Source organism: Anabrus simplex, chromosome 6 (genome assembly GCF_040414725.1).
Source record: "Anabrus simplex isolate iqAnaSimp1 chromosome 6, ASM4041472v1, whole genome shotgun sequence".
Lineage (NCBI taxonomy): Eukaryota > Metazoa > Arthropoda > Insecta > Orthoptera > Tettigoniidae > Anabrus > Anabrus simplex.
The window spans coordinates 228379811-228392632 of record NC_090270.1 but is presented as its reverse complement, the minus strand read 5'-3'; the positions used below and the strand labels follow the sequence as shown (position 1 = coordinate 228392632).

The following is a 12822-nucleotide window of genomic DNA, read 5'->3' as shown; positions in this document are numbered from 1 at the left end:
TTCATCATAATTTCCTCTTCATCACGATGCGCAGGTCACCTACGGGCATCAGATCAAAAGACCTGCACCTGGCGAGCCAAACATGTCCTCGGACACTCCCGGTACGAAAAGCCATACGCCATTTCATTTCCTCCATATTGTACCCGATGTATTTACTGGACGTATTCCAAAATGGCGCCTACGGAAGGTAGAGACCAGCCAAGGCAAAGGAATGTGTAGCAGAGTATCGATATTTATGTATGTTAGAAGGCCATGACTGATTTAAACCTACCACTATGAAGGCAATGTACAACAGAGTAGAATCGATTGGATTGTTTTAAAAAAATAAGAAGGATCGAACGGATTATTGTGAAAACTTCCTTAAAAAATTGACTTCGTAACGACAAGACGTGTTGAACATAGCTCTCAAGAATTAAGCAAGATTAATAGTTTCTAACGAGAATTTTAAGTTGAGACGACGGTAATATTGAAGGAAACGAAGTGCTAAACCCTAAAATACAGTAAGGAGGATATAAACCCCAGAAATTCGGAAAAGTTCGTCCGGATACTTATACGCTAATCGTCTTGAAGCAAAATGTTGACCGAGACGCAAGAGCTGGAGATTGAACTAACAACAGGAGAAAATAATAGCAACGATATCGTACATAAAGAGGCGATCATTGAAAAGTTATACTTCACAAAGGGAAATAAGCTAACTTTGAATATACGAGTAGATGAAGCAAATAATCTTCTACTGGCCTCAAGGAATAAGAAAATATTTCTGCAAAGGAAGGATAGCAAATATATATACAGTTATCAATGATAAATACTAAGACTGCACAGAACCATGATGAATACATATGTTTCAGAATTGATGTATATTATCTACAGTATTCCTGAGGAAATGATGGCTTGCTAAATCGGCATAGACCAACCTGGAGAGAGATAACCTGGCAGTTAAAACCATCCGACCCGAGAGGAGGAGGTCACTCAACCCGAGCTACCAGAGATGAAGGACCCGTCCAATTCTCGATCCAAGGCCTGTGACCAGACCGCGGAGCAGTTGAAGAAGAGCAACTAAGGCCCGAGATATTGAATGGCGAGCTAAGTAATAGTAATAAGTAGTATAATTTCTTATGTAAAGTATTACCAGTATATGCAATAGAACTGAATAGCCTAAGCGTGAAATAGTTAAGTGTGCAATTAATATGAGGAAGAGCAGTGTGAAATATTTAAGAGGGTATTAACATATATTAAGTCAGTGTGAACTTAAGACGATATCTCGTGATATAATGGTTACGTATTTACTATATTATCTTAACCAGAGGAGTGAGAATACGATTTTAAAAGTGACATAGTGTAACAGATATTTGCAAAAGAATCCTGGTTAGCTAAAAAGATCCATGAATGATATAGTACCATCCGAACCCAGATTACGTCATAGAGGGACGCATGTTTTGAATTGTTTAATTTAAGTTACCATACTCTTTGCTGAATGATTATATTGGAAGAGTAGATACCGTACTTGGGGTTATGTGTTGAATTGTACGATAAGTCATGTTATAAGAAGTGAATTCTGCGCTAAAAGAATGTCACGTCTCATTATATTAATGAATATTGGAGGTTAAACGCGTTAATTGTAGATGTTGAATGAGTTAAATATAGGTTGAAATGAAGGTTATAGATGAAATAATGGAAGTGTATGTTATGTTTTAAGTGAAATATTGCGCAGATTAATAAGAAATGAGACGTATGTGATATAAATAATATGCGGTATATGGGCAAAAGTAAAGCAACTATGGAAAGGAAATATGCCCCAAGGAAGAACTATAGCAAGGTATGGATAGTAAAATTATATATATTTAGATGAAGTTTGAAAGTGGTTTGACAGTAGTAACAACTGGTGATGGGTAGATTTATGCATGATTATGTCGTATTCTGAATGAATGTTGATTGCATGGAAGATGAAACTAGTATGTAACCAGTATGATAATATAATATTGAGATATCGTAATGCAGGCACTTGCACATCTATATATGATAAATGCTTATTGGCTGTGTGCATACTGAGCTGGAATACGTTACATAAGAAATTATCTAGCTAGAGTAGGGAAATAATATGAGAATTACGTAGGATATCATTGATGTTTTTAATTTGAAATACTATAAGAGTGAATATTAAGTTAGGAGCCGTATTTTAAATGACAATCGGAGCAAGAAACTTAGTACGTCATTCGATTTCTCATTTTCTTCACTTTATTCAGCACCAACGAACTCAGATAATTTTTAATATAATTCAGATCACTGATATTAGAATTCAGGACACTTTATTGAAATTCAGATCATTCCTACAATAATATGAATACTGTAATGGTAGCATTTTTGATGATGGTGAATAGTTAACACCGCAAGTAATAGAATTATTTATTGAAATACTGAACTTTGACTGTGGTCAGAAGATTATGATATGTTTGTGTACATAAACGACCAGACTTAAGTTTTGATAGGAAGATGAAACAAAATGTGAATTCATTTCAGGAATACTCAACCCAGAATGTTGTGATATGAAAATTTAGATTAGAAATAAGCCATGCGCTGACTTAAAATAATTGATTCAGAAGTTAAAATATTTGTTTTATTAGGTTAATGACTGAAAGTTCACGACCTTATTTTTGATATTTAACCATTTCTTTCGCAATTCTCAGTAATTTAATAAATATGTTTCTTGATTATGTTTTATATAATTGAATGAGTTCTCATTTGTAGTGATAGACTGTAGTTGTATTTAGTGAATAAGATACCCGATGAGTGGATATGTCTTAGGAAATGTTGATTGAAGTATACATATGCGGAGTTCACGATTGAGCGTTGAATTACGGAATTTTGAACTGCGTAGGGTGTCACTATTTCTCTTTGGACGCACGTTAAACGGAATTATAGAAAAATTAACCATTTTTTCTGGAAACATGGATACCCTGAGACGTTTATCTGACTAGTTGGGAAAGTAACTGTGGTCACCCTGACCTGAAGGGTGCAATATTTGCCCTTTCTTTTTGAACAACTTGAAATTACATGGGATCATATTCAAGCAATAAGAGCACAGAACCCAAAGCTTAAAAGATTATCACTGTTCTTATTTGTCTTTCAATTCTGTTCATTATCAAGAAATATGACCTAGAGAAGGGAGATCTGAAACTGCAAATGCAATTCCTACTTTAAGGACAAAGTTCATGCTTGATTCATAATTTAATAAGACTGCTTTGCTTACAAGAAATAAGCTATAATAGAAGAATGAGAGCTACCTTTTCTTTTTTTATTTACATTCTTCTTCAAATCAATTTATTTTAAATATGGATTTAAAATGAAAACTCATAGGTTATTTATTTCACAAATGTAACATTTAAAAAGGAATAAAATAAGGATGCCTTTCCCAGAAGAAAGAAACAAAGAAATGACAAGAAAAATATCTTAATATTACCAGTAAAGAGGCCTCCCATCTGTGTCTTGACTCCTGAAGCATTATTAACAGCTGTTCGAGTAAAAGATCCAGTAACTGGCATTGAGCGAACAAATGAACCTGTGATGTTACATAGACCCAAAGCAATCATTTCTTGAGTAGCATCCAAAGCTTTTCCTTTAGCTGAAAAAAAAAAAAAAAAGAGGAAAAAAAATGAATTTTACAAACACAAAGAGAAATTAATTTTTAACATTATTTAAATATTTCAATATACTGAATTGTATTTAGAAATTCTGATGATAAAAAGTAAATTACGGTCTCTCACTAGTGTATCACCTCAATTTGCAACATTTGTGTTCTTTGTATAACACTGACATCAGGCAGTAACAGACTCTGGATCTTCATCACCACCTTTTTTTTTTTTTCTTCATGGCCCCCAAATACTTGGGGTTGTGACTAAATGTGAATTAGGTCCAATTTTACGATCAAATATTTTTCCCGATGCCCACCCTATATGAAGCTATTTATTCACAACCGCTTAACTCTGCAGTGGTTGATAGTGCCACATAGTGTGTGTGTGAATAAAGAAGTATGTATTTAAATTCAAAGGAAGAGAAATTATCCAGACGCAGCTAAAATTCCCAGCTTGAACAGGAATCGAACCCAGCGTCCTCTGAACCAAAGGCCACTTAGCCGACCATTTAGACAAGGAGCTGGCTCAATAGAACTGGACCATGATCTCATTAATTTCCCTCTCAAGTCAAAGAATTTCCATTTTGGAAAAGATACAGTTTCATTTCAAAACATTTCAAGCAGTGATTGAAAATTTTTATTTTCAAAACCGAATATGAATAGGTGATGTTGCATAGAAACACTGTCGTAGTTGTTTTCTAATGGCAGATTTTGAATGTATTCCATTAATCTTCTGGCATCCCAATACAGCTTTGGCTGGCTGTTCTGCTGTTGACAGGTGTGGTCTAATTTGGGGCACTTCTTGTCCATTGTAAAATTCTGCAGTTTGCCCACTGTGTACTGCTATAAAAATACTTTTATTCAATGAGTAAGTTCTTCATTGCTGAGATTGCTGTAGCCTAGAGTCTCATTCTGGCTTTAGTAATAATAATAATAATAATAATAATAATAATAATAATAATAATAATAATAATAATAATAATAATAATAATAATAATGAAGTTATTTGTTTTTTATGTCCCATAAGATACCTTTACAGTTTTCACAGATACACAGGTGCCAGAATTTGTCCTGCAGGAGTTCTTTTAGGTGCCAGTAAATCTACCAACATGGGCTGGCGTACAGTATTTGAGCCTCTTTAATACCACCAGGCTGTCAGTATCGAACCTGCCAACTTGGGCTCAGAAAGCCAGCGCCTTAACTGTCTGAGCTACTCAGCCTGGCTCATTCTGGCTTTTGGCTGGAGATTTCAGCCATTTTCCCCTCCTGACAACACATGAATGTTCAGATGAAAATTTAAATCTATGATTCACTGGGAAAGTGGAAAGTCAGCAGATGACTCACTATGCTAATCATACCTGTCATCAGGTCCCTTGTGAATGATTTTAATGAAAGCTAATGCATTGCATGTTTTGGTGATAGAATGGATGACATCATTTCAGGAAGTATGAGTTTAACGAGTGGAGCATGATTATTTTTTAAAGTAAAAGCAATATTTGTCATAATCCAGATTCAGCATAAATAAACATGACCTTCAAAGCTAAGTGACTTTAGTCTTTGCTCAGTACAAACAACTTTTTATATAGGCCTAATCCAATCATGCTGACATACAACCATTTCAAAAGTGTGTAGTCACTTCAAATATGGTATGAAATTAAAAACCTAAACTAAATGTACACAAATACAATTGAGGCGTCTAGTATCAAAACCGGCCAAGTCACAAAATTTACGAAAATGAGTTAAGGTTATAAATTTGAAGTAGAAGTATAGCACTATCAGGTGAAACAAGAATATGCTTTAAAATCGTCCATGTCTTCATGTTATAGAGCACTGAATTCTCGGTCGTGCAACAGAATCGGCCAAGTCATGCAGCCAGTGAATTCAAAACCGGCCAAATCAAGGAACGAGCGACAATCTTTATGATGCAGCATTGTTGTCTGGAATCTTGTGTTGTTACATTAAGCAACAATGTGATAATATCAGTAGGCAAAATCGTTCCTTGTAATGTATATTCTTTGAAGTCATTATATTTTGTTTTTTGTTCGTTTGCAACACTGATTTACGTATGCGCGGGCTTCTTACCGTCATTGGCGCCAAAGCAATCCTATTTCCGGTGTGCTCGTATTTTGTCATTATTGTGTGCTGTAACGTGGATATTGTTCCGAGTGGTGAACTAAAAGATTTGCTTTCATACCTTGTGAAATTGTACAAAATTGCAACAAAAACGGCCAAGTCAAAATTTAAAATAACAAAGAAGATGGGTTAATTATGAGTTAGATTTCTCAAAACAGCGGAACTTAAATATTAAACCATTAAGGATATAACTGTGAAAAAAAATCTTTTTTGACCATCATTGCTTTGTCTCTACAGGTTTTTCGTCCATATTGAAAAATATGCCTTGAGTGACTTGGCCGGTTTTGATACTAGACGCCTCAATTGTATGAGGTTAAAATGATCCAATAACCTCATAGAGGAACTTCGATCAGAAGAACAGTATTTTACCATTCATTAAATCCTTAAGTTACTGGATTATATCAGACCTCCCATGGAAAATCCAGCAGGAGTCTGCATTAAATCAGTGTATGGGCTAATGACTCAAACAACACTTGTACACCACTAAGGAACTTGATTCAAGTATTTTCTTTCACAGTAATCATTAGCCCAAGAAATACTGAAGGTGAATAGTAACCAATAACTTACAAAATGCTTTGGCGATGGCGACAGTCTCCAATATGGCAATAAGTGGTAGTGTAATGAGAGATGTTCCAAGTTCTGAAGTCATGTCCAGAAATTCATATGTTCTGTTGTTGTATATAGTGCTAAATGGAGGAGGCTGGAAAGGTGGCAAGCCTTTCCCAATTTTTCCTGAAACACAATGAGAAAACATTCTTCAGTATAATACCTACCCACTAATTCATCATGACAAACCATTAAAAAAAAAAAAATTAACTTGTGAGCTCCTGGATATTTCGGTACCATAAGCTAAACTCGGATGTCAACATTTCTCCCGCTGTCCCAAACACGAGTTAATTCAGATTTAAAACAATGCGCTCTTGTTTCACTTCCGAGTTCAGTCCAACGCTGTCGAGATGCTTTGTTGAGACGACGGACGATTCATAAATCACCTTACCGTTTTTTGACGATAATTGTGTGCCTTGTGTTTTTCTTTCACAGGTGTCTTCTGAGATGGGTGCACGGGAGTGTAAAGAAAGCATAATGAAATATTATATTTTAGAAATTTTAGGCAATGATGATGAGTCTGAGTTTTTATGAATATAATGGAGATAAGTTTCAGTGAAACAACCTATCGACATTTATCACGCCAAGTTCTTTCAAGTTTTGGGAAAGTGCTAGGAGAAAACTATTGCTAATATTGCTGTTCCATTACTTTTCAGTAGCTGTGTAAATACAAAGTATTTATGGCCTATTATAACCACTGTCGAAACGTCCAGAAAAATCTGGTATGGGGCATGCATAAGGCTGAAAGAAACTTGGGAGTGAAAAGGTTAAATAACACAATTTTTTTATGAGAGAAATTAACAAAAAAGTTAAATGCAATGATACCACATGCAAACTTGTTTTTGATGAAAATAAATTATTACATCATAAGAACTGGATGCATTCAAGCTCTTACAACTTTTCAATTGTGAAATGACCAGTATTTCAACCCAGTGTGGCAGTGGTCTGTTTAGCTGAAATGTCACACTTCTTCAAGATGATGGTGGTTAGTGTGCTGGTGAAACTACCTCCACTGACGGAAAGGCTGTTTTCTGGACCCAGCGCAAAAAGTGCTCCTCTTCTGATGGTGTTGGGTTAGGTATGCTAAATTTAGTGTTTGGTTTCCTGTATATTACCTCTGTCTCCTCAGGATCACGAGTAAGTTAAATGAGGGGGTAGTGCTGACATGGAATAACCAACAATTTGCAGCTAGTTCATAACTAGAATATATTTTCTTTTTAATGTGATTTTTGAAGTATTGGTTTTATAACTCTGATGTGTGTGTGTTTGTTTGTTTAATAGTGAGGGAGATGCTCTCGCGTAAGTGAGTGCGTGGACACCCAATGACATAGTGACTAAGAAAAATTTTGCTTAACTATGTATAACACTGTATTTCTGAGACAACGCTGAAAAATAATGGCTTCCAACTAAACAAAAAAAAAACACTAAGTATATATGGCTGATATGCTGTCACTTCTTTTCCCTCCGTTGCAAGGCTGCATCAGCATTGCACCAGATGCACTGCAGCTTACAGTTTTACAGTATTGTACTACTCTGGAGTTAATACCAGTCCATTATTTCCATGTTCTTAGTTAAAGTATACAGTCCCAGTAATGAGTCTGTGTGTAGTTGCCTTGGTTCGATTACTATATTCCCAAATATGTTGTAGCCCCTGTGGGCTACAGCCTCATTAGTACAGTTTTATATGATGGGGCGACACTGATTCCCAGATGAGAACCATAATTTAATTTCACCAACTGCAAGCAAAGTACCTATTTAAATTCTTCAGGCTTTTTGAATCATGAAATCATCAGGTTTTGCTTCAATGTGACAGCAGGTTCATCAGTTGTTGTTTGTAATTTATTATCGGTATTTATTTATTTATTTTTTTATTATTATTTTTTTTTTGCTATTTGCTTTACGTCGCACTGACACAGATAGGTCTTATGGTGACGACGGGATAGGAAAGGCCTAGGAAGTGGAAGGAATTGGCCGTGGCCTTAATTAAGGTACAGCCCCGGCATTTGCCTGGTGTGAAAATGGGAAACCACGGAAAACCATCTTCAGGGCTGCCGACAGTGGGACTCAAACCCACTATCTCCCAATTACTGGATACTGGTCGCCCTTAAGCGACTGCAGCTATCGAGCTCGGTTATCGGTATATTAGCATAACAGAAGAGACCAACTTCGACTGAACAACACATAAAAGATGACTTCTTGAGGGCAACTGTGGCCCATGTATCTGCACAAACTGTGCGCAATCAACTACATACTGCCCAATTAAGGTAATTTTGACTGATTCAATGTGTTCCATAAGACAATCATCATGTCGTGTTGAGAGAAGAAGATGGGTCAATCGACATCTTAACTGGGGGATGGATGAATGGATGATGACATGTTTTGCAGATGAAACATGGATATCATTTAGGCCAGATACACGACGATAAAGGGTGTAGAGACATAAATGATGCACTGGAAAGTACCAGCATGTTAAAGAGGTTCATGCATTTAGAGGTGGTGGTGTAATGTTCTGGGCTAGGAATATGCAAGGCCATCATACACCTTAGTTACCAATTCGAGGTACGTAATGGCTCCGCGGTTTACTGATGAAATTTTCTGATCATCTGAACAATCCTTGAGGAATGAATACGGTGATGAAGTCGTTTTAGTCAATGACAATGCTCGCCCTCATCGGTGAGGAACTTCACGAGAGAGGCGGGTATGAACGACATGAATTGTCCAGCTAATTCACTTGCATGAACTGCACTGAGCATGCGTGGAACAGGATGTTCATCTACAACCACCACAGACACTCCCAGACCTGGGACCTGGAATTGGGACCTTCTTCCTCATGATGACGTCAATGCAAGCACGCCACAGAGACCTGAACAATGCCAGACGAGGCCATACACGGTACTAAGGCAGAGTGAAGAAGGGCCAACTTTCAATAAAAACAACCACAAATTGTAACCTTTTAATTATTACTGTTTATTTCCATTAAATATTAGAAGAAAAACATTTGAATTTGAAAAAATTTACATTTCCAGGTTGTCTCTCTGTGATACAACAAAACAAAATTAAAAAATCCAAACCAAACCCCATGGCGCAACAGCCCCAGGGGGGAGGGCATAGCCTACCAAGCGACTGCTGTTCAGTTGGAAGGTCTGCAGATTACAAGGTGTCATGTGGTCAGCATGACGAATCCTCTCGGCTGGAATTCTTGGCTTTATAGACTGGGGCCGCTACCTCACTGCCAGATAGCTCCTCAATTATAATCACGCAGGATGAGTGGACCTCAAACCAGCCCTCAGATCAGGTAAAATTCCCTGACCTGGCTGGGAATTGAACCCGGAGCCTCTGGGTAAGAGACAGGCATGCTACCTTCACACTGTGGGGTTGGCAATAAACAACATTCTATAACTTTAATATTACCTTGAATCCACTGTTCAAAAAGGGCAACCGAAGGAATTGTGGAAATTACAGAGGCATCACACTGTTGTCACACACACTGAAGCTGCTGGAATAGATCATAGATATGAGACCTAGGAAGGTAGTGGAACCTTTGCTTGAGGAAGAACAACACGGGTTCAGGAAAGGTCGAAGTACTGTGTATCTTATTGTGCAGTAAAAATGCTGACAGAAAAGAACTGGGAATATGGAAGAAATCTTGTGATTGCATTTGTGGATATTGAAAAAGCATGATAGTGTTTGTTCCTTGAAACAAGATATGGGAAGAAGACCTAAAATTGCCAAAATACTTAATTGACAAAGTCAAGATGCTATACCAGAAGCACTACAGCTGTGTCCAGATAGGCAACGGACGATCAAAATGGTTTGAAACAAAGAGAGGTGTCCAACAAGGAAGTGCCCAATCACCACTCCTGTTCGTAATAGTAATGGACAAGGTCATAAAATCTATCAATAAAATGGACAGTGAACCAAACGCCCTAGTATTTGCTGATGATGTGCTTTTATGGGGAGAGACAAAGCTGAAGTTCAGAAGAAACTTAACGGATGGAACAATACATTCAAAAATTTTGGATAGAAGATGAGCAAAACAAAGACAAAGAAATGACCATCAACAGGGAAGGAACAAGCTCAAATATGTTTCTGGAAGGAGTAAACATTGAATCAGCTTCCCATTTCAAGTTCCTCGGAAGCACAATATTGAAAGACAACACTGTTAGGCAGGAATTACTCAGCAGGACACAGAAAGCAACAAATCTTCTCTAGGACTGCAAAATACCACAAAAAGTGAAAACAATCATGTACCACACTTACTTTGTACCAATCCTCATGTACGATTTAGAAACATGTACCCTATTAAACAAAGACTTCAGAAGAATCAAAGCAACTGAAATGAGATTCATCAGAACCATGAACCAAACTACCAGAAAGGACAAGTTCAGAAATGAAGTAAATAGGAAAGCTGGTATCGAGGTTCCTATTACCAGTGTCATAAAGAAACGCAGACTTCAGTGGTATGGGCACATAATGAGAATGATCAGGGAAAGACCTGCCAGAAAATATTTTGACCTTAATCTCATAGGAAGAAGACAACAGAGAAGACCAAGAAAATGCTGGATAGAGACTGTAAGATCAGATATGGAGAAGAGAGGACACAAATGGGAGGATGTACTGGAACAGAAGATGTATGAAGACAGAAAGAGATGGCGAGTGCTTGTACACCACACCCGGGAAACTGGAGTTGGGAAATGATGATGATCCTTGATATACCACACTTTTTTGTGGTGTATATTATTGTGTTTATCCTTTGCATGTTCCTATCTATTTAACTGGATCGTGTCCAAGTTTTACCATGGATGTTGAAACCGGTACCATTTAATAAATGATGTTGTAATTTTAATGAACAACATATCTTTTATTGAAAAGGCGGATCTTGTACAATTTAACTTATTGTTTTGTAATCTCTATTCAATACGGACCAAACATGAAATTCTCGACTTTAAATGAGAAACTATTACATGTCAACTAGTAGGCTATGTGGTCAACATGGATAAGTGTCCATGGAAACAAATATCTGTCAACAACACTCAGATCTTTCTGACAGTTCAACAGTTAATATTGTTCTGCGGTTCATGTGGAACGCAGAGATGGTGAAAGAAGGTGCGGGCTTGAATGGATCTAACTACAATATCAAGAATTGAATTAAAATTGTAAAAGGTTATATTTTTCTTTTAGAACTTCAAACTTAACAATCTTTCACTGAGTGAACAAAACAATATATCAGGTACAAAAGCAATCTTGGAACAAGATTAGGAAAATCCAAAATTCAGAACTTTAACAATTTTGGGCTTCACACCCCTCGTTTACAATGTCAGAGATACCGGATCCAGTTTACCAAAACTTTAATTCAACTAAGGAATCATTTATCCAAGGGAAGAAATCCCCTTAATTCAAGAGCATTTGCTCCCTAAATACAATTTCTAGCCTTCCAGAGGCACTCGTTAATCTTACAAAACTTTGAAAAAGAGCTAACAGGCTCTCAGTTTTCCAAGCCTACTCAAGGCAACATCAGCTTACAATGACTGGCCTCTCAAGGCACAACTTACAATTTGAGAAAAAAGTTTAATATAGGGGTATTTAATACCCAACCTACGGGGCCTTCATGGAAAAGAACAGGTGAAATAACTGGCCCAAACTCAAAAGGAATGGAGGCATACATTGCGCTCCAAGATAATGAAAACTTAAAAACCTAAAGGGCTCTAGGCCGATGAAACAGAGGCTATTCCGAAACTACTGAGGTGACTCGTATAGAAATTACTTTACCACATTACAGAAGGAAAAACAGTTACAAAATGCAGTCACCTCAAACCAAGATGAAGGGGAGCTCGAGAGGGTAACTCACTCTCTATCCATGATTTACAGTTAAAGCTTTATGAGGTTTTTACATTAGCTGGAAGAAAATTTACATTTTGGAAAAGTTTGTTACATAACTAAAGATTTGGACCTTTCCCTCGGATTAAACTGCGGAGGTAGCAAGAAAGAATGCAGTTATGTGGCCATTACCTTATAGATGTTCTTTTGCCAACGAAAGAGGCCGCCCGCCTCCTGCTTAACACACACACTCAGATAGACGATGATCAAATGGCCAAGAAGCGTGAAAAGTCGCAGTTTATAAACCCTCAGGGAAGGTTCGAGATCATTCAAGACTAAACTAACCACACCCTCTCAATTTTACTGGTTGAGTTCAAAAGTAACACTCCGAATTAAACAAGTAGCCTGTGATAGGTTGAAAATTAATTACAGAAATTAGTGGCTGGATAGATTCAAAACTGGCGAAAAGAAAAAGGAAATATTGCCAACCCAAAAATAAATGAACATCAATCAGTTACAAAAACCTAGAAATACAAAACTTCTTTAAATTATAAGTTCTTTCACTTTGCACCAGGGTGCATGATCATAGTTTTTTGGTAGTGTCATCTGTGAAAAAATGTCCAAACTTCTTGATGAAT

At 37.0% G+C, this 12822-nt stretch overlaps 1 protein-coding gene across 9 annotated transcripts in view; it reads right to left on the bottom strand.

Moving 5' to 3' along the window:
- LOC136876368 (sodium-independent sulfate anion transporter) overlaps positions 1-12822 on the bottom strand; it is a 128247-nt gene that overhangs the window by 39874 nt on the left and 75551 nt on the right. For all 9 annotated transcript variants that reach the window (XR_011018466.1, XM_068228408.1, XM_068228407.1 and 6 more), the window contains 2 exons: positions 6329-6493; positions 3458-3619 (listed from right to left, as the gene is read on the bottom strand). Coding sequence is in view for 8 of the 9 variants with exons in the window: in XM_068228408.1 (XP_068084509.1) it covers positions 3458-3619; positions 6329-6493 (327 nt within the window). In the remaining variant the exon portion in view is untranslated. The remainder of the gene's footprint in view (positions 1-3457; positions 3620-6328; positions 6494-12822) is intronic.